The 27,941-nt window shown below is 34.5% G+C and overlaps 4 protein-coding genes across 6 annotated transcripts; 1 reads left to right on the top strand and 3 right to left on the bottom strand.

Moving 5' to 3' along the window:
• Positions 1-10,056: 10,056 nt before the first annotated feature.
• On the bottom strand, positions 10,057-17,011 carry Nup153 (nucleoporin 153). Of its 3 annotated transcripts, none has more exons than XM_090173088.1 (16): positions 16,811-17,011; positions 15,859-16,222; positions 15,275-15,744; positions 15,094-15,219; positions 14,921-15,028; positions 14,795-14,851; positions 14,677-14,727; positions 14,238-14,477; positions 12,904-13,273; positions 12,648-12,833; positions 12,295-12,582; positions 11,363-12,226; positions 11,044-11,304; positions 10,621-10,979; positions 10,347-10,555; positions 10,057-10,285 (listed from the first exon to the last, which is right to left on the bottom strand). In XM_090173088.1, the coding sequence occupies exons 1-16, from the start codon at positions 16,880-16,882 to the stop codon at positions 10,195-10,197; spliced, it is 4,116 nt and encodes a 1,371-aa protein (XP_090029214.1). In that variant the 5' UTR covers positions 16,883-17,011; the 3' UTR covers positions 10,057-10,194. The 3 variants fall into 3 exon arrangements, with proteins under 3 accessions (XP_090029214.1, XP_090029215.1, XP_090029216.1); XM_090173089.1 differs by having other exon boundaries at positions 14,238-14,474; XM_090173090.1 differs by having other exon boundaries at positions 15,275-15,714.
• Positions 17,012-17,370: 359 nt separating this feature from the next.
• LOC149948163 (vesicular integral-membrane protein VIP36) lies at positions 17,371-19,032 on the top strand. Its single transcript, XM_090173087.1, has 6 exons — positions 17,371-17,558; positions 17,619-17,734; positions 17,790-17,904; positions 17,973-18,055; positions 18,112-18,388; positions 18,457-19,032. The coding sequence occupies exons 1-6, from the start codon at positions 17,426-17,428 to the stop codon at positions 18,723-18,725; spliced, it is 993 nt and encodes a 330-aa protein (XP_090029213.1). The 5' UTR covers positions 17,371-17,425; the 3' UTR covers positions 18,726-19,032.
• knk (cytochrome and DOMON domain-containing protein knickkopf) lies at positions 19,000-21,956 on the bottom strand. The gene is made up of 13 exons (XM_090171030.1): positions 21,890-21,956; positions 21,667-21,822; positions 21,526-21,598; positions 21,358-21,466; positions 21,131-21,296; positions 20,992-21,064; positions 20,751-20,925; positions 20,576-20,681; positions 20,379-20,515; positions 19,887-20,319; positions 19,630-19,823; positions 19,503-19,563; positions 19,000-19,450 (listed from the first exon to the last, which is right to left on the bottom strand). Exons 1-13 carry the CDS (start codon positions 21,954-21,956, stop codon positions 19,245-19,247), a joined length of 1,956 nt encoding a protein of 651 aa, XP_090027156.1. The 3' UTR covers positions 19,000-19,244.
• Positions 21,957-22,685: 729 nt separating this feature from the next.
• tws (protein phosphatase 2 regulatory subunit tws) lies at positions 22,686-27,480 on the bottom strand. Its single transcript, XM_090173086.1, has 8 exons — positions 27,064-27,480; positions 25,686-25,783; positions 25,404-25,569; positions 24,622-24,915; positions 24,382-24,546; positions 24,045-24,306; positions 23,853-23,976; positions 22,686-23,794 (listed from the first exon to the last, which is right to left on the bottom strand). The coding sequence occupies exons 1-8, from the start codon at positions 27,143-27,145 to the stop codon at positions 23,642-23,644; spliced, it is 1,344 nt and encodes a 447-aa protein (XP_090029212.1). The 5' UTR covers positions 27,146-27,480; the 3' UTR covers positions 22,686-23,641.
• Positions 27,481-27,941: the final 461 nt, after the last annotated feature.

The following is a 27,941-nucleotide window of genomic DNA, read 5'->3' as shown; positions in this document are numbered from 1 at the left end:
TAATTTGGTTTTTCGACCATAGGAAACATCTTGGAGATATGAGTATAAGCAGCAGTGCTTCCACATACGGGGAATTGTTTCCTTTTCCGGGATTTTTCAACCTTCCAAAACGCTCTAATTTATGGAATTTAAGAGGGAAAATGGGCTTTCGAGGGGGGGAAATGAGGGAAAGTGTTCATTGCACGGAGAAAAAGGGAATTTTTAGCTTTTCTGATAAGTTGTAGTCTATTCTAATTGTATATTTAGTCCATGAATATGTTATGAGTCACAGTCAGATGTAAGAAATATTTTTAATACGTTCTTAAAATGGTGGTCATCTTGATGGTAAGAAATTTTATGATCTAAATATCCATTTGCGACTTATATATTTGGGCAAAATTATTCAAATGTAAGTAATTTTGAAATAAATAAAACCTTATATTTGGAATTATTTTCACAATTAAACTGAATGTTAATATAAATTAGTATTAAACGCTCCAAAATATAGCAAGGGATAAAAAATGGGAATTTCCAAGAAAAAAAAGGGAAAAAAGTGATTTTTCGTTTAATGCAATTATCGCAAAAGGGAAATTTTATATATCAAATGTGGAAGCCCCGATAAGCAGTTTTTAGTACCGTGTCATCCCCCCTGGAATTCGTAGGGTAAAGGGGCTCTTTTTTACATTTCATGTCGCTATCACGTGTCAGTGAATCATTTCGTCCTTGAAACCATTTTAAGAGACGCCAAAAACAAAGTACTATAATTTTCCCTAAATTTTTAAGGTTCAACAAATATATAGAGTTTGTATACTCTTTATTATTTTGTTGTAACTGCCAAGAATCTGTCTTGTGCAGTATTTAACCTGTAGTTGACAGGTTATCTATTATTTGAACAGTTCAAGTCAAATAATTTAATAATTCGTGGCTTACACGACATTATAACCTCCTTTCTGTACCTGAATTTAACCTGTAGTTGACAGGTTATCTATTATTTGAACAGTTCAAGTCAAATAATTTAATAATTCGTGGCTTACACGACATTATAACCTCCTTTCTGTACTTGAATTTAACCTGTAGTTGACAGGTTATCTATTATTTGAACAGTTCAAGTCAAATAATTTAATAATTCGTGGCTTACACGACATTATAACCTCCTTTCTGTACTTGAATTTAACCTGTAGTTGACAGGTTAACTATTATTTGAGCAGTTCGAGTCAAATAATTTAAAGAGAGGCAATCTTTGTGATACACAATACTGTACGGCCACATATAAGCTTACGCTAGCTTAGTGACCGATTTCTATACTAAATAAATTATTAAAATAAATCATTATACCTTCTATTATGTACCTGAGTTGAACAGTTCGAGTCAAATAGTTTTAAGAGAATTTTCCAAGTAAATCGATTCCACCCGCAAATATTTTTCAACTACATTCTGTGTTGCTCAAAAACCTTTGTTGGGACTGGTAATCTAATAGTGAAAGTGTAAAATGGTTTTCAAAAAAAACCCAAAAGATTATCGCTTTTTAAGAAATGAAGATATTGCATTACTTGTTTGCAAAACTTTGGAAAGGGATTATAAAGATGAAGGTTTTAAAGTATGCGAAAAAATGTGTTTCTGGAGAGCGATCGCCACTGAATTAAATGTGCCTAAAAAAGACATCGAACAAGCTGGGCGAAGATTTTATGCGCGTTTTAAAGGAGATGAAACTTCCGTAGAACCTGAAACTGAAATTGGTTTGCGTTCTCAAATCGAAAAAATAACAGCTTCTAGTAAATTAGAGACATCAAACGAAAATGAAAAAGCTTATATTACGGCTGAAACAATCAGTGGCAATGAGATTATAAAATCAACTTTAGAGCCGAAATATGTTAAATATACTAAATTGAGTCGCAAATTTGAAAATAATAAAACTTCTTGTGGGAAACCAAATCCGTTTAACTGTATTTGTTACTGGCCTACTAGAACTCGCCTTTGCGTCCGATGCGAATTGTGCAACAACGACTTTCACGAGGAATGCATGCGTTTTCCAAACACTGATGGTAAAATAACGCAATGTTTGTTTTGTCAAAATATAATACGAAGGGGTATAGTTAATAGATATCAAAATTGTTGGTTTTCGTCCACGATTCAAGCAGTTTTAGAAGTTAAATTAATATCACCCGAATCCGTGCTCGATGAAAACTTAAAAACATTCTTGTTGGAATTTAGTTTTAAACAGACTAAAGCGGTTGAAGAAGCTAAAGTAAAGCATATTTTAGGTGTAATAGAATGGAAAACAAACTCATTATCTGTAGGCGAACAACATGATCCATTTGAATTCCTACAGTTATATCTACAAAATTCAATTCGAGATGCAAGTTTAACAAACACGGCCATTATAAGTAGTTGTCTCACTTGCGATTCTGAGATAGAAATTAACCAAGTTTTTTCCCGTGGATTTATTGTTCAGCCAAATGCTACCCAACCAACAGTAATTGATCATATAAATTATCAAATTATAGGGAAAATAGAGGAGAAAATCTGTGGTACGTGTGATCAGCTGACAAAACACGAAGAAAAAATAAAACCCTCTTTAAAAAGAGTTCTTTTATGTTTTTGCCAACGAAATGAGAACCGTGAATTTTTAAATGACTTATCGTGCCATTTAAATGATGAAATTAGCGTAGTAGGTTCTAAATACGCTTTGAAAAGTTGTATTATCCGAAAAGGTCATCGTGCTAAAATTGGCCATTATATAACATACGTAAGAAAGACTGAAGGTTGGATTTGTTATGACGACCATTCAATTACAGTAGAGAAAGAATTTGAATTCCATAATCAGTGGACTTTAGCATTTTACGAAATGGTTAACTATACCTGTAATGAAATGAAAGAAAAGGAGGCTGGCAGCTTTCTCCGAACAGATTAAATTTTGTATACTGAAATGCTGCTCCCAGAAATACATACTACAATGCAAAGTCGCTTTACAATCTTTTTAAATCTCACACTTATGTTTGAATCTCCCGCCTCTACAGCCTATATTATATACTTAAAGAGTATGTACATTGTTCCTACAAAATATGTTACTCCTTGCTGTCGCGAGGCACTGAGAAAAAAAACCCATGTAAGAACAGTTGCTAGAGGTTGTCAATAAACGCAGTTAGTTGTGTCATAAGTTTAGAATATTCTTCAATATAAGTTTGTCTCTTTGGGAAATATTTTACTGATTGCTATTAACGGAGTGACGTCATCACTGTAAGTAAAGGCCATGGTAAAGGCTGCGCGAGACACGAGAGCGAGCGGACGCCAAACGGTGCCGAAGCCCGTTACATTCTATCTTTTGTGACTAGCTCTCTGTAAACGTTTTACAAGTGAAGAATAAGGTGCCATACTTATGTAAAAATATTGTAAACTTATGGTTATGTTGATCCTAATAAAACAGGAGATTTGAAAAAGAGAATTCTATTTACATAAAGTTAATTTTTTTTTTCTTTTAAGACGAATTTTACATATTTGTTAATAGGGTTTTTTGTTTCCACCTCCTCGCCCACCACGTCGCCCACCTCCACGGACACCTCGGCGCCCACCTCCGCGTGAACCTCCGCGCCCATGCGAATCCCGGCCACTGGCCAGATGTTGTGTCTAAAAAAATTCGAACAAATATTGTAATAACATTTTTAAGCAGTGCCACTTTTGGCGCTTACCAATAATTGGAGCCGGCTCATGTTTCGTAGAATTGCATCTAATGACGGCCCAAAAAGTTCCGGGCCCGCTCCATATTCCCCAGCCAATAATGCCGCTCTGGCATCTCTGCTCAGAGCTTTACCATCCACAGATAACGAGCTAATTATGTTCGCTCTACGTTCCTGTGTTAGCACCTCTAACTTTTCTAAACTTTCCTTAACGAGTTTTTGGGCGGCAGCCCTAACTTCGTTTTCTTCGGCCTAATTAAAGAGGCAAACGATAAAATTACAATAGCCTTATCGAGGGACTGATCACTCCGCGTAATCGGTGTACAGAGCCGTACCTTTGACTGTACTAATGGGACTACGCGTAATCTTAGAAGTCCCTGCCTTTGGTAGTGGTAATCTAAGCGTAGTCCGGTGTACAGACTTTCTAAGAGTGGTTAGCCCCTCGAGCCTTATTAACCTAGCTTTATACTCTATGTAACATAATAACTCATAATGCCGCTCACTGCGAATCAATGCGGTAAATGTTTTCGGCTTTGAATAGTTAGGTAGGCTATGTTTCATGGCATATAAAAAAAAATATTTATACTAACGTAGTAGAACGATTAAAAAATGCGCCGATTTGAAAGAAGCCCGCGCTAGCCTTTGAGCAGGGGTTTCGTTTGGAGGGAGTAGCCTTTGAGCTGTAAATTCTAAATTTTGTTCTTTCCAAACTCATGCAATGCTCAAAGGCTAGCGCGTGCTTCCTTTTCTGGCAAAATTATGATTGATTTTGTTACTATCATAAGTTGATAACATATCTTTGATAAGTACGCCACTTCTATGGTTTTCCATAGATTTTTTCTAATGAGAGCTATGAGCTATGTCAGAGAACGACCACATAATTATATGGACTACCACCTATTGTCTAAACCGAGTCTGAAATAAAAATCTATATGAAGGTTTTTATTGGCCATGTGGTATTTGTTCGTGAATTTCAGCCAATAGAAACTATTTGAGTAATTATCGCGTTCCCATAATTGGCTATTGCATAATATATTATGTATCCATGGTTTCTTATTCTGGACGCTAAGGTGGCTATGACATCATAAGGTCGTCTACTCTTTGACAAGCTCTCATTAAGGAATTAAGCTAATTGGCTTACTTATAGAAGATAAGGTATGAATTTATGTTACTATGTATATAATTAAAACCAATTTACGATCGCTGTAATTATTTCTCCAGTAAATTGAGCCAAAGCCAAAATGTGCTTTTGGAGGCCAAAAAAAGTGATTTCCCTTTTCTTATATATAGAGCGTCTGCTAGCTCCGTTTTCCAATCAGTGCTTTGCGCTATAAACTCATCCAAGGATGGCAAAACGAATTCTTTAACTGCTTTTAACTGTAATTAAAAATATATTCGGCGTAATAAACAAAAAATTATTTTAAGAGAACATAAAATAATTATCGCAACTAATTAATAGAACTACGGCATCGACAATAGTTTACATGACATTTCGCGATTTACTGCTTATAACGTAATGAGTTTTCTCGTAATACTGAGAAATATCCGAGGGACAGATCACTTCCATTTTGGGTGCACTTAATCATAGTAAAATTATTAAATCAGGGTAATCGTGTTGGCTCGCGTGGCATGAAGGGCTTGCCACCACCCTCCTACGCATTGTAACCCGGCCACCTGAATTAATGGCTTTAAAAGCCGCATGATGACTTAGGCCTAAGGTGGTGCCTTGGGTATTAGCCTAGCTGATTATTATTATTATTATTATTATTAATCAGATTTAATCATTCTAATCATGATCTAATCTTTTTAATCGGGATTTAATCTTTTTAATCACGATTTAATCTTTTTAATCAGGATTTTATCAGATTTAATCATTTTAATCAGATTTTATCATTTTATTAACGATTTTATCATTTTACTCACGATTTAATCATTTTAATCACGATTTAATCGTTTCAATCAGGATTTAATAATTTTTAATCATGATTAATGATTTAAACATTCTACTCGTGATTAAACGTGATTTTATCAACATAATGAAGATTAAATGGAATTTAATTAATATAATAACGATTAAATCGGATTTAATCTTTCGAGGGGTGCGTCGTTAATCAAGGATGTTACCTGCCCCTCGGAAATATCTATCGACATGATTTTCCTTAGTTACTTCAGAAAAACTCGGGGATAAACAAAACAATTGTACGTCCACCCTCAAAATGGTATCGAGTGCCATTTCCATTTCGAGCGACTTACGTCTTTAAATTGAACCATCAAGTAAAAAACAGACTTTTGGATGTAGTATTAGGGCCTAGGAAGAAAATAATTATCAAATTACCATTGCGGCTTCCTCTCCTTTCTCCATTTCAATACACCAGTCGGTCAAAGAAACTTCTTTCAGTTGCTCTGCTATTTTTTCTAATCGTTTCGAAACGTCAGTTCCGGCGTCACCTAACTTCTCCATTTGTTGAACAACTTTGATTACCATGGTAACACTTGATCATAGCTGGCCGTACTCACATATTTATAATGCACCCACTTCCTATTTCGTTCCCACAACACGCTTCATTAGTCGGCTGTATTTGCGAGTCTAAGAAGGTACAAACCAAACACTCCAAGGAGTATCATATTTACATTCTTAGCCTACTAGGAGTAATATAACATACTGGAAACAGCATTTTTAAGTTAACAGAGATACTTCCTAAAATTTCTTTAATTATCGCGCAAATATTGGAAATATAGTAAATTTATCGCAAAGAGCGTAAGAGTGCGCGGTGGAAATTAAAGTACGGAGAAAATTGAAAGGTTATATTATCGAAATGTACTATAATTTGTAATTTTGTTTTGTTTAGTGTTATTTACTTTTGATACTATATTTACCCCCCCCCCCTCCCCGCACTCTTGACTCATACCCTAGCTACATAATATAAAATTAAGTTAATTAAACAGTTATCTTAAAATAAATTATAAACTAAATCCCTGCCTTCAGCAAAGCTAAAATTAAATCCCTCACATTGTAGTGCTAATTAAAGTGTTTTTCTCTCGGTCATATGACCAAGTAACAAGACTCCAACCAAAGCTCGATTTTCCAATCCTGCAAGGTCAAGAACACGTCACTCGCTACAGCGATAGATACTACCGTCTTCAGCGTTGTCCCCCGCTTGTACTCCGTACGAGTTTCTGCTTGGAAACGAACTAAAAGTAATCCCGAGACCCTCTAAGCCCCCCCTTCCCCGCAACCACGAGCTAATTTTCCTAGATAAGACGAAATAATTATTTCTGGAAATCTAGAAATGCATAAGAAATGCATTAAGGAAATATTAGAAATATTTAAGAAATATCGAAAATATTTGTAAATCAGAAATCTGGTGTACATTTTTTCTCCAAGTGGCTACCCCCTCGAAGACCGAGCGCAAAAACTTCAGAATTCTAATTTTCAAGATTCTGACTGTCCAAGTGCCATGTCTAAGCCAATACGACAGTAAAAGAATGCGCGATGAAGCCGCTATCGAATATCACTATTAACTTAACCAAGAATCCATAAGTAACGTTATGGATTCCTGGTCAACTTAAAAGAAAAGACCCCTCGCTGAATCCCTCGCGCCAAGTCGTGAACGAGATTTTCATCGCCAGATGATATCCATCCAGGGCATTCCGATCAGAAGACAATGGTCAAAGCAGTAGAAGATCCACGAAGAGTAATGTCATGGCCATCCTTATGCAGCCTGATGGACACCGATTACCTAACAATCCCGAGAGAGGAAAATAGGCCTATTATATATAAAAAACACTCTTTTCGTTTTATTCCGCACATGAATCACTTTTAAAAATAATCTCGAACATAACCCGCTGCTTAAATATAATCAATAGAACTTTTCCGTGTTGTATCAACAATTCCGCGTTTTTCTCGCTATGTATTTTTCTTAGTTTTCAGTGTTTTATAAAAAACAAATTATTGTTTTATTATTTTCGGCAATTTCAAAGAAAATGGTTTTAGTATCGTAAATATGAGAGTGTCAAAAAATACTTAAATGTTTAATAAATAGCTTTAGTTATTCTCAAAGTCGTATAATTTCATTTTTCCTCGTTTTACTCTTTTACGCGATACTTTTGATCTGAGACGTCGATATTGACCAAACTTGTCGAGGATACGGAACTGTTAAAAGGCTACGTGGCAGCGTTAAGAAAACCCAGGTTTTCGATTATATAGGACGGAAAAGTCCGGGATTTTGTCAATTCCTCGATTTTTAAAAGAATGGTCCGTAATAAGCGTTTAAATGAACGTAGTGTAGGTTTGAGAGATAAAATTTAACATTAAAATGTTCAATAAATAAATAATTTCATTTTTCCTCGTTTTAATATTTGCCGTGATTTAGCAACCAAATGTTATAATTACAAATTTCTGATTTTATATTTAAAGTTTCGTAGGGACGAGAACGCAAAATTTAGCATTTAGAATCTTAAAAAGCAAACTTAATTACTCGTATACACTTGTAATTTAATTTTTTCCGTAGTTTCTCCATTTGCAGGACTAGCGGCATCTATCGCCCAACGCGACGGCGATTGTATATGATTTAAAAAAATCCTCGTTTTAGTCGCTTGCAAAAATTCCACATTTTAGATTTTCCGGGTTTTCAAAGAAATTGGTTGTAGCAAAGTATTTCTGATTTATATTAATGCATCGTAAGTGTGAGAAACTCGAATTAACATTTAAATGGTTAATAAATAGCTTTAATTACTCTCAAATTCGAATAATTTCATTTTTCCTCGTTTTAATATTTGCAGTGATTTAGCAACCAAATTTTATAATTACAAATTTCTGATTTTATATTTAAAGTATCGTAAAATTAGCATTTAGCTGCTTCATAAACACCCTTAATTACTGGAATAATATCGTAATTTAATTTTTCCGTGGTTTGTACATTTGATGGAAAACGCTTAGAATAGTTCTTTTTATAAACTAACGTGGCTTTCTTGTTGAAATGTTGCTCTTACGTCACAGTCTCTTACTTTGACAAGCCTACGAGCGCGCGCTACAGTCGCGAGGAATATAGCTTTTTCTAGAGCGCATGCAAATCGCTCGTGCGAGGAATACACTAATAAAGCTGGGTCTTGTGACGTAAGAGCCACATTTTAACAAGTTTAGCAAGACCACTTTTTATTTTATAAAATCAACTATTAAATATTCAGCACCCGATGACTAGCGGCATCTATTGCACGACGTAACGGCGATTGTATACGATTTAAAAAATCCTCGTTTTAGTCGCTTGCAAAAATTCCTCAATTTACTTGATTCCTCGATTTAGCAACCAAATGTTATAATTACAAATTTCTGATTGTATACTTGAATTATTGTAGGTACGAGAACGTACAATTATTATTTAGCTGCTTCTTAAACACCCTTAATTACTGGAATATTATCGTAATTTAATTTTTCCGTGGTTTGTACATTTGAAGGAAAACACTTTGAATGAAATATTCAGCCGCCGGATGACTAGCGGCATCTATCGCACGTCGTGACGGCGATTGTTTACGATTTAAAAAATCCTCGTTTTAGTCGCTTGCAAAAATTCCTCGATTTACTTGATTCCTCGATTTAGCAACCAAATGTTATAATTAAAAATTTGATTTTATATTTAAATTATCGTATTTACGAGAACGTAAAATTTTCATAAACACCCTTAATTAAACAAAAATTCCCGTAATTTAATTTTTCCGTCGTTTGTTTATCGCACGGCAGAAACTCCTCGTTGGTTATTTTCCGCGGTTTACTTGCTGGGCGCAGTGTGACCAAGCCCTCATGCTACTATGTGGTAGCATTTCTACATTTTCCTCGTTTTAGTCGTACCCCTTTGATTATGGTGTTTACAAACATTTAGTCAACCCCCACCCTCCCACTGGCATCACATTGTAGTGTTAAAATGGTTTTACAACAATGATTTTAGCTGTTTTAGAAGAAGCGAACGTTTTCCATTTGAAAGTCTGCATTTTTTTATACAGGCTCCCTTGGTTATATAAATCATTATTGAAAATGGGAGCCTCTTAAATTCTTACAGAAAATGCCCCAAATTTATTTTCAATTAGGGATTTAGCAAGGTTACCGACTAACCCCACCAATATCTCTCTTGACCCAATAAGAGCGTAAGTTCATTCAACATAAACTTTAAAATGGCCAAAATTCATGTTTTAATTTCAAATGATGAGGAACAATTTTTTTTTTTATAAAATCCGAAATGTTGTACAATCTTGCTGCAATGTACAGAATGACCGTGACACATTCACTCAAACAGACACACTTAACTTTCAGCCAATTTTTAAACAATATTCCTAGTTATACGTATATATGTAAAACTAACACAAATTTTCGTAATGGATTTTACAACCCTTCCCCCTATTCTCTCATTACTGTTATTTCAGTTTTATAAATGTACAGTTTTATTTTCATTAAAAACAAGGGACAAAGAATTCTTAACAATTACACGAAGCATCACATCTTTGTAAAAAGATCAAAATTTGCCTACTTTTTTAAATTTAAAACTACGTTTCATTTTGTGGGTTTATTTACTCGGCGTACTGCCTTACGTATTTTTCGATTACCAGTGGCAGCAGTCCCATTGAATGACTTATCAGTTGCTCTGAAACACAGAAATTAGTTAAATTTTAGATTTTTAAAAATACTGAAATTGAAATAATTACTGAAATTGCAACTGAGGAGTCAAATTAGGTAGAGTTGAAGAAGGATTTCCAAAATTGAAACCCGTTGATGAACCGGCTTGAAAATTGAACCCAGCTTCTACAGCTTGGCCAAACGCAGGAGCTTGAGGCGCAGCTGGTGCTCCCATTCCGATATTTCCAAAACTCATGGAGGGCGTGACTGAACTCGCTTGAAGTCCACTTGTTTTAGACTAGATAAAAATAAATTGTTGACTGTTGTAACAACGCTTATTAGTCAATTAAAGTTTACAATTACCTGACTAGCTCCAAATCTAAACACATTGCTATCAGGAGCCTGATTTCCAAATTGAAAAGTTGGATTGGCAGAGAACCTGGGAGTTGAGCCCAAACCTGGTGCTGCGTTGGATCCAAATGTAAATAGAGAGGCTGCCGGTTGAGGCTGACTACCAATAGTAGATGTTTCAGTTCCCGAACTAGCTCCAAACTTAAATACAGAGCTAGGTGTGTGACTCGAAGTAACTGAAGCAACAGACAGTGTTGGTTTTGGCTCGGAAGCTGGGGTGCCGAAACTAAAATTCGGAGTCGATAATGAAACAGATGGCACTTGTTGCATTGAACTGCCAAATGCTGGAATCGTTGGTGCTAGTGTGTTAGCTACAAATTAAAATTAATCAGCAACAATTCAAGTAACGATCTCTAGTACAAAGTAGGCAATTACTATTATTAACGGAGAAATTAAAACCAGTAGATGAAGCACCAGCTGGAGGCTTGTTTAAACCACTGCCGAATACAAATCCACCTCCAAGAGATGGGGTTGGAGCTGAACTTTTCGATTGAGTTATAGAAATGGCAGAAGTTGTACCAAATGAAAAGAGACTTGAAGCAGGTGTGGTAGAAGTTTTAGATGGTTCACTTTTGGCTAAGTTGGGTTGAATATCACTTTTGAAGTTGAATAAACTTGAAGGAGTGACCGAGTTTCCTTAAATTATTAGCAAAAATATAAATAATTAATTTATGAAATGCTTAAAAAAGAATACCATTATCAATTTGCGCCGAAGAGCCAAATGAAAACTGGATTCCGGTTGTTGGAAGTGTGCTAGTACTGGTTACAGTGGCAGTTGTTGCCGATATTTTATTGTCAAATACATTCAATTTGACTGACTTATTTTCACTCGCAGCTAAATTTGAACCAAAAGTAAATGCAGAAGGACTGTTACTATCTAGCGCATGATTTTTAGGAGCACTCAACGTTTCAAATAAACTAGCTCCTGCTCCCATTTCCGTGGTTTTAACTGCATCTTGGTTAAAACCAAATGAAAATTTACTTCCACTTGCGTTTGTAGTTGACGGGGTAGTATTGTGTACAGATGTACTTTCAACAACTGAAATAGTCTGGGAGTTTCCAATTACCGCGTTATCAGTCTTTGCAGCACTATCATCTGTTTTTATTTCTGCATTAACAGTTGTGTTTATTTCATTCGTAGAAGACACAGTTTTATCAGGCTCACCACACCCAGCCAACTCAATTGTTTTTGGTGTATCCGATAATGTAGCTTTCATTTTGTCTCCAAATATAAAACCTAAAGTTGAACTTGTAGCTGGAGAATCTTTAACTACAGGATCAAAAACAAATCCCGAGGGTTTTTCCGCACTATCCAAGGTTGAAGATGAAGTAGGATTAGCGGATTGGCTAGGAAGGCCAAACTTAAAACCACCCACAGATGGTGTGGTTGAAGTGTTGGCAGTTGTACCAAATACAAAACCAGTAGTTAAGGATGCAGCAGTTGCTGAAGCGCTTGAACTAATGGATAGAGGAAGACCAAACTTAAAAGTAGATGACGCTGCACTGTCGGTTACATTTGTTGATTTGCCAAATTTGAAGGTATTTGCGTTATTGAAGGCTTTAAGAATTTAAAGGAATAGGGTGAAATAATGAAAATGGAAACTTCGTATTTGCAAGCTAGCTTACCTGTGCTAGAGGTTGCAGTAACAGAGCTGACTCGTGGAGTTTCGCAAGCTTGGCATTTGGTCAGTGAGGAATCGCGATTGCGTACTAAACAAGTATCACACTCCCAAGAGCCCGATGGTGCTGGTGGCACTAAACCGGCAAAGCCTTGAATTTTAAGAGATTGTGGTTTTGAAGATCCAGGTTTTAAAGTTTCGCAGGCAATGCATCTTGCATCATCCTGTTTGTTTTTAATCATACAACTTGGACATTCCCAAGTTCCTGGTTCCGGTTTAAATTTTTCACCAAAGCCTAAAAATAACAAATGATTGAAGGGAAAATTTAAAATTCCCTCTTATTGTTAAATAATCAATCACCTTTAAATGAGCCTGTTATAGCTACACTACTAGTCACAGTTGAAGATGGAGCCACTGAAACTCTTAGACTTTCACAAGCAACGCATTTGTCGTCATTAGCCTTGTTCATTAGCATACAAATGGTACACTCCCAACTCCCAATTACTGGTTTAAATTTATCTCCAAAGCCCAAAAAATCTTTAGAAGCTATGTAAACAAATATATAATAAAAACCCAAAAATATATAGAAAATCGAAAAATAACAAAACATTCTTACAATTCAAAGTGGTTATATTATCCTTCTCTGATCCTTCGGTTTCTGTGGTAGAACCACTGTTCAAAGGCGCTGGACTACTGAAACTGAACTTCTGGGTGAAAACTGGGCTTTTTGGTTGCCAAGATAAAATTTGCGGCAGAGTTTTTGGCTGGATAGGTGCTGAAAATGTAAAACCTCCACTCGGCTCCGTTACAGTGACACTTGACTTTGTAGTGGGTTGTTGAGATGTAAGGGGATTGGGAATTATCTTAGAAGTCGGAGCCCGTTCTAACACAGGAGTGCTTGTCATGATTTGTGGTAATTTGAAGTTGAATGTCGGCAAAGACGTAATCGGCAAGGAAATTTGAGGTAGGTCAGGCTCTTCTATAATCTATTTGCAAATACTTTTAATTAATATTTTACTAAAAACAGGAAATTTCATAATAAATGCTGGTGCTATAGCTAAAATAATTTAATACAGTTAAACTATTAGCCAATTTCCTCTAGTATGGTTCCCTTAATCCATACTTCATTACCATTTTGTTGTATATCAATTTTCTATTGTTACCAGCTTCCATTATGAAATATTCCAATAACAGAAAGGGTAATTCAAAGGGCTGTGCGAGTCCAGTTTTTAGGGTATTGAGTAAAGTCTCGAGTATTTAGCTTTAAATAACTTTTAGCTAAGTTTCAGTAATCTTAACGTTATCTTTAGAGTAAACCTGCTCAAGCCCAACAGGTTAAAGCTTACAACCCGAACTGTCCCCATTAGCTTGGATTTTAAGTTTTAGTTTTGTTTTATCAGCTTAGGGTGCGAAACACCGAACAGGCCCACATTCTAGCCCTCAATAGTGGGCGCACTCTGTATTTCCATTTCCGGGTTACTGAAGTCAAAGGTAATATAAAACCCCATGCCCTAGATTCGAATTCTGATAGATTTTAGATTGACGGTTTAGTAATGAAGATTTTACCCTCCATCAGTAGCTGTCATATTCCTATAACGGCCAACTTCGACGACATGCTTTTGCGTGAACAGCACGTCGTCAAAGTTGGCCGTCATAGTATCTTTAGTTGGTTACCATGGTAACTATGGAGCTAATTTTTTTCGGAGTTCCGGCAGGAAGTGGGTAAGCACTATCACCTACGCGCTAGTCAGTTATTTCGAATCTAGGGTACGAGGTTTATATTACCTCTGCTAAAGTCAAGGTAAACATAGACTCGAGAAAAAGCTTAGCCTAGGCTCGAGTCCAATCCAAAGGCCAGATTTTTCAGGATTCAAAATAGTTTTTGAGTCCCAAAATTTTCATTATAGTCTCGAGTCGAGTACTCAACTGCACACCCCTAATAATTCGTACTTCATCCTCAATATTAGGTTTGCTCGAAAAATGTTTCGGATGACTCGTAATGGCTCGAATTTTTCCACCAGCTTTGTTACTACTGGCATAAGATGATTCGGAAAAATTGTCTTTCTCAAAATTAGAATCACTTTTCCTTTTGTCAATTTGAACTAGTGGTTGGAGATTTAGTCCACGATGCATAGGCATTGGTGTAGCCAAACTTGAAGTAGGAAGAGTTTTACTCGCTGCAGTACTCTGCTAGATAAAACGAAGAAATGAATCGTCGTTTATTTCTATATCCACTTGATAATATTAAGAAATGTTAAACAATAACCCCACCAACCAAAAATACATATGAAAGTATTTTGGTTGGTGGGGTGGTTTCCTTTCAGTCACTCTTGCTATGTTTCACACTTAGATAAATCTCCAACAGTATTTTATCTTTCAATAAACCTACCTGAGAAATTTTATGTTCAGGCCTTAATTGTCTTCGCCGATAGCTTGCGGGCTAAAGAAAATGATAAAATCACATTTAAAATAACCAAAGAAAATCTCACTCAAAATGTTTAAGTTACAGTAAAGGATAAGGCAAACTCGGTTGAGTGACTCTCAGTTGGAATCTTTTTCGCATCCTACAAAATTGAATAATAAAAAAATATTTTACAAATAATAAAATTTTGTAATCCAATTTAACTGCATACCTGAAGAGGAGTGGACATTCGTTCCAATGTGTTTAGAATGCGCTTTGCAGTAGAACTCATGCACTCTCTATTTGTTCTTTCTTTAACATTGACTCTAGCTCCTTCAGTCTAAAAATGGAAAAAAGTTTCTTATATACCTAATAAATCTATTGATTACTACAAAAAAAACATACTTTATAAGGAAATTGAGAGTTCACCCTGGCTTTTCTGTATGCTGAAGCCCCACCAAAAGTAGTTCGCCCATCATAAAATGGTGACAAGCCTAAACTTCCATCAAACAGGGCTTGCCTTGTGTTGGCCTAACAATACAAAAAAATTAGTGGTTGTACAAAAATATTTTTTTCTAGCCCATACTGAAATTGGAGCTCCAAAAGCAGAGGTATTAAAACACGGTCTCTTGCTAGAGCCTATTGGCTGAGGTCTTGAGTTAATTACTCTTTTCACACTAGTCCTGCTTGCCATGGAGTTATTTATGTGTTCATCTTCTGACCATAATGAATTTTTGGTAGACTGAGTATCATTATCTTCATTTTCTGAGAACTCCACAGATACAGCTACATCTCTTTTTTCTCGCTGTAACGCTTTTGAAGAAGCGGCTGTAGATTCATCCTCATTCCGGATATCAGGCATTAGTCCTTTCTTCCGATTAAGTTCCATTCTAATATGATCAAGCGCTGCCTCTGATATGGGTAAGCCCGTAAGGCAAGCTCTTCGTTTCTCTTGATGAGAGGGAGCCAATGAGGAGCACCCACTTGTGGATGCTGAAGTCTCACTGTTGTCAGACTGGTCATCTCCTGAAAATTTTATTTTATTAAACCTGAAACCTGAATTAGGAATAAAATTTAAGTTACACATGAAAACAATAAGATCAACAAGTTCAAAATACTCATAAGTATACTATAAATATCTTAGTATATATATATATATATATATATTACCATTAACAACGGGTGGATTTGATCCGGAAGGATTTCTAGGTGTTGGAGGTCTATGTATTGGCCCTCTAGCAAAACTAGGACTCAATGGAACATCTTCTTTGATTAAAGCACATTGCCTGTTAACTGTCTCACTATTACCCAATAAGTGGGTATTATATCCCGATGGTCCTGCAGTATCTAAATAGGTTTCCCTGAGCACAGATTCACCATCAACATCTAATTGAGTGTCTAACTCATCTTCATCATCACTAGTGTCATTGTTTCTCACAATATTCACAGTTTTTTCATCACTACCAACAAGCCAGTTGGGTAACCCAAGCCAATTTGGAATCAAATTTTTCACTTTCTGAACTAAACCTTTATCCTATAAAAGAAAAATATGATTCATGACATATTTTCAATATGTATTAAAGATTTCTGTCATTTTACATAAAGGATATTTAGAAAAGGGCCACAAAAAAAAACTTTGTAAAGAAATGGGAATACATTGCCAAGAAAAACCCACACTAGTTGACATCTACATTGTCTATTCATTTATAAATAATCATTTACATATGTAAAGGCTTAAGCAGGCATGTATTACGTTTTGTAAGTGATTAAACCAGTAAAAATGGTATATATTGTAGTATCAGGTCATCTTATCTTTCCATATACCTTATGCAGTCAATGGCAGGGAGCTGGTATATCTTTAACAACTTTTACATCATTTTCCACAGAACATACAGAAACACAATTAGGGCAATAGTTTATAAAACTGCTATACTTTTAAATATAAACAAACATTGTAAAATATATTTTATAAAATTAAATTATAACTTTTTACATTAAACAGGGTTATTAAACCTTAAGCCTTGGTTATTGCACGTTAGTACAAGGAAAGGGAAAATGGAGCAAAGTCCAAAAGAAAACCTTACAAGGGTAAGCCGAGGGTTAACAAAAAAACTCAATATACCTTCGGACGATCGTACGGTTTTGTGGCGTGCGCTTTTTCATTTCTACCACGCGTTGGTCGTCTTGAAGACATACTTCTTAACTTTTGAAAATCTAAAACTCTTAATTCGATGTAATTAAACTCTAAAAACAATTAAAAAAGCCGAAAACACGTTAGAAAAACATACAAGAACAATCGGCTCCATTTTTCTCCGAATGCGCCTTTCTCAATGATTCAATGTGATTGGCTAATATTTCGCCCCCCGCGAAGTGCTAAAAAAATAAAAGAAAAAAATGTCATCCCAAATAACGGAGAACTGGGTAAAAACAACAAATATCCAATTACCAATGCCTTGCATTTCTCTAACAATCGAGTTTTTTGGGGTTCATTAACCGAAATTAAAAACTTATCAATTCTTAAGCTCCAAATTTGTGGGAGCGACAGTCAGTCCAACTACCAACAGTACCGTGGTCTGAAACCAAGTATAATGGCAGCACTGTAGTTAGAATTGAACGAGGCTAGGCCAAAGACTATATAAAGCTTATATAGTCTTTGGGCTAGGCTAAGCTCTTTCATTCATAATTCATTCAGTGAAGTTACGCCGCACGGTTGTTGTATATTTTACGTCCACAGAAAATGATTTCTTACTGTTACAATCTTTTCAATATACTTTTTATAATACTTTTTATACTCAGTCGCTTTACTAGCGCAAAATGGAACACTCAAGATTACTTAAAAAGAGATCATTCTCTAGTGAAACCTTATCATGGTAAATTTTTATAAGCCTTGGTCATCATAAGCCGTCCATAAGACATGATTTATTTCCAAGGTTCGGGTACATTCATCCCCAACTGGGATTTCATTGGAAGTACCTTAATTACCACCAACTATATTAGATTAACATCTGATCAACAGAGTAAAAGAGGGGCGCTGTGGAATAGCATAGTAAGTAAAGAACTATAGAACACAGGATTATTTTAATTAATAACACATCATTTAGCCCTGTTACGTTAGAAACTGGGAGCTACAGATTCAATTTCGCATATATGGCCAAGGTAAAGATCTTTTTGGGGATGGAATGGCTATTTGGTATGCTAGAGACCCTCTGAAACCGGGTAACTATTAAGAAGTTTATTTAAACTTTAAAGTAATGATTATATAATCTAAAACCATATTCATTTAGGTTCAGTTTTTGGTAATCAAGAAGATTTTCATGGGTTAGCGATTTTTATGGACACATATGCCAACCAAAATGGCCCTCATAATGTAATTTTGCATCATATTCATAATTATCAGCACTTTTTAATATACTTTACACGCAGCATGGTCATCCTTACATCTCTGCCATGGTGAATAATGGCTCATTATCATATGATCACGATCGCGATGGAACACACACTGAGCTAGCAGGATGCGAAGCCAAATTCAGAGGCTCTGATCATGATACATTTCTCTCTGTACGATATGAAAATGATATTCTCACTGTGTCAACAGACATTGAAGGGAAAAATGCTTGGAAAGAATGTTTTCAAGTTCAAGGTGTTAAATTACCCACAGGGTATTTTTTTGGAGTTTCAGCCACAACTGGGGACTTATCTGGTAGTTTTTTATTTGTTACGGCAGTGTTGTTAAAATTTTCATTTCTAGCTAACTAATATGTTTTTCAGATAATCATGACATTATGTCAGTTAAACTATATGAACTTGAAGTTCCTGCTGAAGTAGCCAAAAATACTGAAGATCGCTCTAAAATTATGCCAGAGGCATCCCATTTCGCAGCACCTAGGGATCACGTAGATGATCCACCACCTCCCATGTCGGGAACAAAATTTTTCCTACTAGTAATATTGGCCATAATTGGACTAGCTGTATGTGTAGTTGTTGGAATGATGGTCTTCCAAAATAAGAACCCAACATCAAGAAAAAGATTCTATTAGCAACTATGGAGTGTACTTTACTAGAACTTAAATCTGAAAATGTTTTCCTATCATTTATTGGTTATGGCCAAAATTTGTTAAGTCACCAATTCGTTCCATCAAATTTGCCATAATGCTTCTATTTTATATGCCATGACATTTCTGCTACTTCAATTATTTCCATACTTCATTAAAATAAATTCTATTTATATAAAACGTTTTCACTGTTTGGAACCGTATTTTCTTTGAATGTTTAACATTAGTTGTTTACCCTGTTAAAATTTCAATAATGTAAAAGAAAAAGGTTGTAAATACTTTTTAAATAAAAAATGAGAGGAAATTTTCTTAAAAATTTTATAAAATGCACTTCAGTTTGGACTAGACAAAAGTTAAATATACAATGGCACATAGCACAATAATCAAATTAATGTTGAAGCTATTGGCACAGCTCTGCAGTTCATCAACAATAAATATTTTCCATCCCATGTTCCTTTGGGTATAGCTCTGGAGAATATTAGGAACGCAAATTAAAATGTGCATCTACTTAAAATTCTCAAAAGTGAAGATACTTGCTTGGTAATAAAGCAGGTCTGGTGTTGCTTCGTCGGGTGTCCAATCCATAAGCGCAGGTTCTCCCTTTTCACATTGCATTTTCAAAGAATTACGATACTTCGGGAAAGATATATATTCGTCATCCCTTCTCCTATCAGTTTTATTTACATGTTCCCATAGGCAAAGTCTTCCAGCTAAAAAAAAAGTTGTAATTTAAGAAGTTAAATCAGAATTAGTTGGCATTACCAGCAGTAGGCTGTGGTCTTCCTTTAGAATCAAATCTTACTCCAGCATAAATTGTTACTTTCTATAAAATCAAATAAAAATGAAATCTACAGGCAATAAAACAACAAAATTAACCATTACTACATACACTTCTTTCTTCCTCTGTCATTTTAGAATAACCTCCGTGAGGATCGTCAGTAATGTATAGAGGATGGTAAGATCCAGGGTTAAAACCATTATTTCCCGCTTCTACTCTAAAGAGATACTTAACCCCACGTTTAAGGTAAATATTAGGCGCTAAGGCACCATTAACGTACCAAACAACACCTGGTGAAGGAGTTCCTAAAAATAAGACAAAATTTAACTATGGAAAATTATAGTAAAGTATATTAAAAAAATAAATACCAGTGGTACCAGAATAGCCCCTAGTTAATCCTGAAGGCCCAAGATGAAATAAAAAAGTTTTAACAGATGGATCTTTCAATTCAAAATGTTTCCAGGGCTCAATTTTTGGTTTATTGTCCCTCTTGGTAAAAGGGTAGCAGTTTTTCCTAGCAGGTTTACGACCAAAAACCACTTTAGTATCACCCTTTGGATAAGCGTAATGAAATCCAGGTTCTTTTTGCAAGTTATATTTTCCCATGGCCCAAATAAGGTATGTTGTTGCTTCTTTATCAAAAACTTTGTCACCGTGGTCACCAGCATTATCTTGTTGTCGTCTGAATGTAACAGAGGTAACACCGTCATTTCTCACAGCAGTTTGAAACTGGTAATTTTCAACACCCCCTAATTTCTCATCAGGACAAACTCCTTTGTAAGGTCCAGCAACATTGCTACACTGGAAGTAAAAAGGTTTTGTCAGCTACAGTTCAAATTATTTAAGCAAATGTAAGTTACAGGGTATTTCTCAGTGATGTTGTAATCCACTATAAAGCCAGAGTGTCCAACCATGTAAGCTATAACTGCATCACTACCAATCATTAGAGTTGAGTTTGGTGACCCACTAGTTCCAAATGACATGTAGTCTTCTTCATCTGGGAATAATCAGGCAAATTTAGTTGAGTTTTTGGCTTAAGGTTAAAATTAAAATTTACCAATAAGTCCAGATAGCATGAACGTAATCTGAGGTCCAAAAACTTCCCAACTTAATTGGAGATTCTTATGAAGTTGTTCGCAGTTTGGAAGGGAATCATCATGATTCTACAAAAAAAATTATAAACACCACAACAAAAGAATGTATATCAATCAAATTAAACCAAACCATCTTACAATAATCGAGACTAATGCCGGAGGAATATTTAAACCACCAGGTATTAAAATAGAACCGTAGTTTTTACTTTCCCTGACATTATAAATACTGAACCAATTTATGTCAAAGAATGTCATTTTTCCTGGGAGTTCAAGAACAATATCTTGACCCTCATAACGACTTAAAGCATTAAGACTTAAAAAAAGAAAAAGATAAATAATTAATAATTAAAGATATAATAAAAATAATCTGGAAACTAACTATCCCCTTTCATCAGGAACTTTGTGACCATTTGAATCGGGACTAGAGCCTGCACCAGCCCAAAAAAATGTATCTAGGGAATAAAACAAATTCAATAATAATTAAATAAACAATAAAATATAAACAATGAGTGTCTAACCAGGTATGTTTCCATCAAAAAATAACTCCGGAATTAGAAGAGTTTTTGAGTCGAGAATAATAAGGGGCTTGGATTTCACACTCTTCCCTAATTTGGATAATTCTGGCAACTGTTGCGGTGAAGGCGGTTCAAATCCTTCTGATATGTAAATATCACCATAATTATTCTATAGTTACAATTAATATCATTATTAATCAGTTAAAATAATTCACAAATATGAAATATACATGTTCTCTAAAATCCCAAACACAAAACCATTTGATACTTGTTAACTTCTTATTATCAGGCAATTTCAATGTAATATCTTTCCCAGTGTATCGTTGTAATTTATTAGTTCTATCAAAAAAACATTTTAAAACATATACCAAATTGTAACTAGCACGACACACACGTACTTTCCTTCTTCATCAGGAACAATAAAACCTACATTACTAGGCCGGACAGTAGAGCCAGCCCAAAGAAAAGTATCTATAACAACATATAAATACTTCAATCACACTGACAATTGTTATTTTAGCATGCAAAATCATTTATACCTTTCCCAAGACCATCATATTGAAAACCTTTTATTAACAAAGTATATTGATCAACAGCGTATACATCCCCGCTAACTTGATGGGAGTAAGTATTAAAGGAGCCCAAGTGTAAACCAAATCGTTCACTCTCATCATTTCCAAAACCAATAACAGAATCTTGGTTGGAAATAAAACAATATTAATACATTTAGTAATATTATTATCATTATTCACAAATAATTACCAAAACCTTGCAGGGAACAAAATAAAATGAAACTTAAAAACTTTCTAAAGCAATTGGTTAACTTCATCCTTAAATACTGGAAAATATAATTACGAAATGACCACGTCCTCAAGCAACCATCTTGCAGTGGTGAATTTTAGGGAATGAACAAAAAGAGGTGTTTCTTATGCTTGGGGAAAACCTGTTTCAAAGAACGAGGTCAAAGGAACCCTTCAAGCTCTATAAACATAAGAAGGGGTCCAAAAAAAACGAACCAAAAAATCCCCCTTAACCTATAATTGGGTGTTAAAAAACCGGTTTTTTGAGGAAGGAAGCCCCATTGCAGGGTTTGGTCACAAAGCGGCAGGGGGCAAGTGATTAAAAAACAAATTAAGTGTAATATTCACAGGTCTATAAAATTAGTAATGAATTAAAAACAATATTTCTTTTAATTCTTCATATATACACAAAATCACTTTTTGTTGTTTTTTTACTGTTTCTTCAATGGTTGCACAGACTTATTTACAAGTTCATTCGCTTTTGTTTTAATCCTATTTTTTTTTACTCTCAGTTTTCTTATAGTTTTTACAATTAATGTACACAATGGGGTCTACAAAAACACGAGGCAATTGTTTAATTGGGAAAAATGGTTGGAAACAAATTTAACTCATAAATTAATTTTAACACATTTCAATTTATAATTGAGACAAATACTTTTCTCTCGTATAACGAGATTTTCCTCAAATAAATATTTAAGTTTATATTTTAGTAATTTAAATTTTTATGTTTCTTATAATTACTACCAGAAAATGAAACGTTTTGTGTACCAAAAGTCTGGCAGCGCAAGATTTATTCTGTAACTTGTTAAACGGTTATCTCCGGGTAAGGGCGTCATAATGGGAAAATATACAACGTTCATATAACTTACCTAACAATGATAATGATAATAAAATTGGGGAGATTAAAGAAGGGGTGGAATGGTGTCCATTAATGCGACCACAAAATGATTAAGAAAAAGTAAGAGGTAGGGGATTATTTAGCTTTCAATTTTTATTTATAAATACCTAAAGAAAGGAAACAAGTTACTATGTTTCGATTCAAAGTCAATAGAAACTAAATTATACCTTCCAGATATCAGACGCCACACATGCACGCACATTTTTTTTTTTTCACAAAAAGGGAGCTCCACGCATTGTCAATAATTGTGGGAAGCAACTACCATGTTCATCGTCCACATATTCATTTAGAAAAAAATTATGTAGTGGCGCATTTTTTTTATTTTGGCAATTAAATAATTAAATATTAAGCTCTATCTTCCAGTTCGTATCAAATGGTGGGGATTTGTTGAGTTAAATCTGCATAGGCCATGTTAGAAATAGTTCTCTCTTTTTAAAGCAGCAAGCTACACAAACCCAAGTTTTCAAAGATGAAAAACCAAAAACAAATTATATTAAAATTTGAATTTAGTCACTTTTCAGTTAAAAAATGTTGACCAAGGCTTATCAAATAACATATCATTCAATCATAGCAAAACTTTCAAGATATTGATTTTCAGTTGCAATTTTCTTTGATTTTCTTTCATACGCACAATGTCAATTATAGCCCAAATATTACAATTTGCTTAGTTCCAAAAACTAACATCATTTTTTGTTTTGTAAAAAGGAAAAATAGTACGAGGGGGAGTGAGTGGTTTATATATATATTTGTTTCAAGGAGTTTTCGAGGCTGTGTTGGTAGCTATAGCGCGAGAAATGATGAAAACACAAGGCATCATCAATATTTTTCTTGGAAGATATAGAGGTTATTTGTTGCGGCAACTGCGATAATATTCTCTTGCGGGTGCCAGGCAGTGTGCAATATTTTCCTATTGAAGTCTAAGCAATCTACACTAATCTCATCTTTCTTTCGTTTCCCTCCCGTACATACCTATAAAAAAAATATTAAGAAACAAAAAACAAGAACAAATTGAGAGATGAAATCTTACCTTTCTAGGTTTCAAGACTGTTTTTGGCTTTGCTATATCTTTGGAAGCCTCTAAAGCAATATCTCTTTTTGTAGTACGGTCAAATACACGAAAGAAATTATTGTAGCTGCCAGTCATGATGTATCTGTGATGATAATTCATATACATTAAATGAAAATAACTTTGTTTCTGGGCTGAAAGAGTTGTACTTACGAATCTACGCCATTCCAGCAACATTCAAATTTGTCAAAAATGCAGTCGTTCTCGTAGAGAGAACAAAGTTTAGAGCGTAAATATTCATGTACATGATAACACTCCACAGGCTTAGTATCCATATTTAGGTCCCAAACTTTTACAGACAAATAATCCCTGGATATCATGTAACGTCCGTTGTTACTAAACTTCACATCAGATATGCTGGATATAATTTCAGAGAAGAAACTACGGTTGGTTGGATCCTCAGGCTCTTCGTATACTTCAAAAGTAAATAGGGAATTTCTTTGAAGATCAGCTAAGCAATGTTACGTGGAAATTATGAAATAAAACTTACATTTGGCATGCTGATCGCACAAAGCAGCTGCCCGCATATCGCATAGCCTAAGAGTTCCTTTGCTACTACTATACACAAAAAGATTGCAATGGTAAGGATGAAACTCAGCAGCCGTTATCACTTCTGTTAACTCCTCCATATTAGTTGGTTTTATATCCACAATATCTAGTCATTTGAGAAGCAGTAATGAAAGTTTTGCTGAAAACTTAAAATTTTAAGAGCAAAATGTTTAAAACTCACTAAAACTTTGGTCAGTTATTTCTAGATGCCATAAGTTGACGCGCAAGTCGTCGGCAGAGAGATAAGTTTCTTGATCACTATTGACACTTATGGAGTTTATGTGGTAAGTATGGGCATTGGCAAAAACCCTGCGGGGACTAGCTTCGACCATAAGTTCCATGGGCTTAAGACATGGCACCCTCAGAGTACTGAGCTGAGAAGGAGGAGTGACAATTTGCCCATTTTCATCCTTCAAATTGAACCCATCTATACGTTTATCTTTCTCGCTAACTTTCCACAGTTTAATCGTTTTGTCTAAAAACCATTCCAAAAATTTTATAAGTTTGCTAATACCAGTAATATTTTTAAGTGGCAGTAATTTAAAAGTTTGAATCAAATGTACCCTTTAAGCCTTTGCTTTTAGTTAATAACTATGCATAATCACATAAAACAATATTTTACTTGGCAATGAAAGTAATAAAGATAAAACCATAATAAAGATAAAGCAAAAATTACACCAATCCAAAATATCTTTTAAAATTATTGGCTTGCTTTTAGTACTACTTTGCAATTTATCAGTAACAATATCAAATGCATAGTAAAAGTAATAAAGTTATAATTATATAAAATTTTATATACCAATATAAAACTACATACTTAAAAAAAATTCTGTTAATTTATTAGAAATATATCAATCGAGAACATGGAATTTTCAAAAAATATTATTTGGAAATAAAACTGTTTCTTGTTAATAAGAATTTCTTAGACTAACTCAAAAACACCACCAAAACTTTATTTCTTACCATTAGTAGAGAGCAGGAAATGAGCGGGGTTCTTCCGTTTGAGCCATCGGATTTTGTTGATTTTTTCCTCTATTTCTAAGCTTTTCAAATAGTCAAATTCTGGTTCATGACTTTGAAAAGTGCTGTACACATTATATTCACCACGTCTAGGAACACTTTGTTTCGACTAATTAAAAAAAATGGTAACTTTATCCTCATATAACACCCACTAAAACGCCACTTAAAATATGAGAATTATAATATCTAGTGATAACTATAACAAAAAAAACCTAAAACACTTACAATGGGATCCCTTTGAAATATGACCACACGACCTCCCTTGTCACCTGTAGCTAAAAGGTCACCATCATGGTTAAATTCTACACAAGATATAATATCAGCTGAAAAATTAAAAAATACATAAGTTCAATGATTAAAAATTCTTTCCCAATTTATAAATGGAAATGGACTACACAATTTAATATTAAGAACATTAAAATATTAATATTTTTTCCCCTATGTAAGTATACCTATTTTTTGTTGACAGAATGCTAGTTTTCATTTTTCAGGTTTAGGGAAGAGTAAGATTTATGTAACCATAAAGGTTTGTTGACCATCAAAATCAGTGAAATTAAAACTATAAAAAAGTGCTAATTTAACTCTTGTTGCTCCTCTTTTAAACATTCTCTAAACTCATACAACAATCTAAATTTATTTAATAATAAATTAGACGACTTATTAAGACCAACAGTCAATTTGAACATACAAACTGATAACATCATCTGTTACAACTGTAATTACTTAAATACTTTAGTAAGTATAATAGTTAAAAGAAGAAACAGTTTATACAATTACTGTTTTTGGTTCAGGCAAAACCATTACCATGACTAATTTTCAATTAGCTGACTTTTTTAATATTGATGCAAAAATTTAAATAAATTATAAGTTAAATTGCATTGAGAATAAAGTTCTAAAATTAATTGCAGTTTTTGAGGTAATTTAAGCTATTTAAAAAAAAACCTTGAAGTAGCTAACAGATTTTAGTTCAATCGGAATTTCATCGAATAATGTTTCTCTTGCATTTTATTCCCATGCACATGTATTCCAACTTTTCCAAGTTGTGCGTGAGCCATGAAAACCTATTCTATGCCATGAATTTATGGTGTTCTTCGCATTTTTTTTGGGATTGTTTGGTTAGGGAGTATTAATATACTTAATGATATAGGGCTTCAAATTATAAATCTTTGATCACAAATTTCACATAAAGCTCAATACTCAAAATAACCACATAGAGGGTGGCTTCAGTTGATAAGTAGCCCAATAGAACTAGACTATCCACTTAAATTGTTGAGATAATGTAAGGATCTCTTGCTAAGCGGTTACCATTCCCATAATGGAAGTGAAAGAAAATTATCTAACATTATTCAATTGCTACTCACAAAAATTGCTTATGTCACCTTAGGGTTATTGCAGCTAAAAATTTCATAAAATTCTTGAATAGCGCATTATCACAGGGTTTTGAAAACCAAATTACCAACCATGAAAGGAGTAAAACAAATCTTAACACGATAACATCATAACTAGGCCTTAAAGAGAGCCTTGGTCAAGTTATAATTTTTGGGGTCACTTTGAAAACCAAATAATAGAAGACCTAGGCCTACGCCCAAGATTTGATATTTACCTTCAGTTACATCGTCGTCTAAAGTCCCTTTAACTTGAGAAAAACTCCAGTGAATTTCACCATTTCCCGAATTAGAATACATAATTGTTTATAACTTGACTGGAGATCCCGAATGTTGATTCGCGAAACTGCACCATTAACGTTTATAATAAGCCTAGGTAAGAATTACGAAGAGTGATGAAGACTAACGAAAACCGTCTTCACTTTCGCTCCGAAAACCGTGTCGTTAACCCGCCATGATAAGCTTAATATTGAAAATAAATAAAACTTCAAAACTTTTTAATAATAATTAAGTACGAAGAAATTCAATCAACCGCTAAAATAGATAAGATCGCACTCGATTTCTATTCTTTCTCTCATAACCGCAAACCGAACGGACGAAAACAAGATGCTCGTTACTCTCCTAAGGGAGAAGCCGGGTATCTTACGTCACCATGCATCGGTTGAATTTTTTGTTGGTGCCATCTGACGGCAACAATAAAACCTTAATGGTTGTAATGAAAGACTATATAATATAAATTTGCGATCTTCCAACATATGCTCAAGCTGTTCTTATGATAAGGTGCAGTCTGTGGATCATCTTCTTTTCACTTGTGAGAGTGGTAAAAAAATTCGACCTAGGCTCCTGGGTTCTCTAGTCACCGGCAACTATGATACAAATACAAATGGTGTAAAAAAATCAGTTCAGCATGGAGACCTGGCGATTATTAACGATCTTTGTGACATTTTTAAAGTGGCGAAAATCAATTAATGTTAAGTTCCTACCTTTGTTTTGCCTAGTTTTTTAATTGGCTGTCATAAGATTTCGTCTGTTGTCAGTTTTTTCTATTTTCGTTTGTTATTTTGTAGCTGGTACTTTTTTTTTGTTTTTAATTTTT

The sequence above is a fragment of the Leiobunum rupestre genome, chromosome 4 (genome assembly GCF_980474605.1).
Source record: "Leiobunum rupestre chromosome 4, qqLeiRupe1.1.hap1, whole genome shotgun sequence".
NCBI lineage: Eukaryota > Metazoa > Arthropoda > Arachnida > Opiliones > Sclerosomatidae > Leiobunum > Leiobunum rupestre.
The sequence above is the reverse complement of the archived record's forward strand: the minus strand, read 5'-3'. Positions and strand labels throughout refer to the sequence as shown.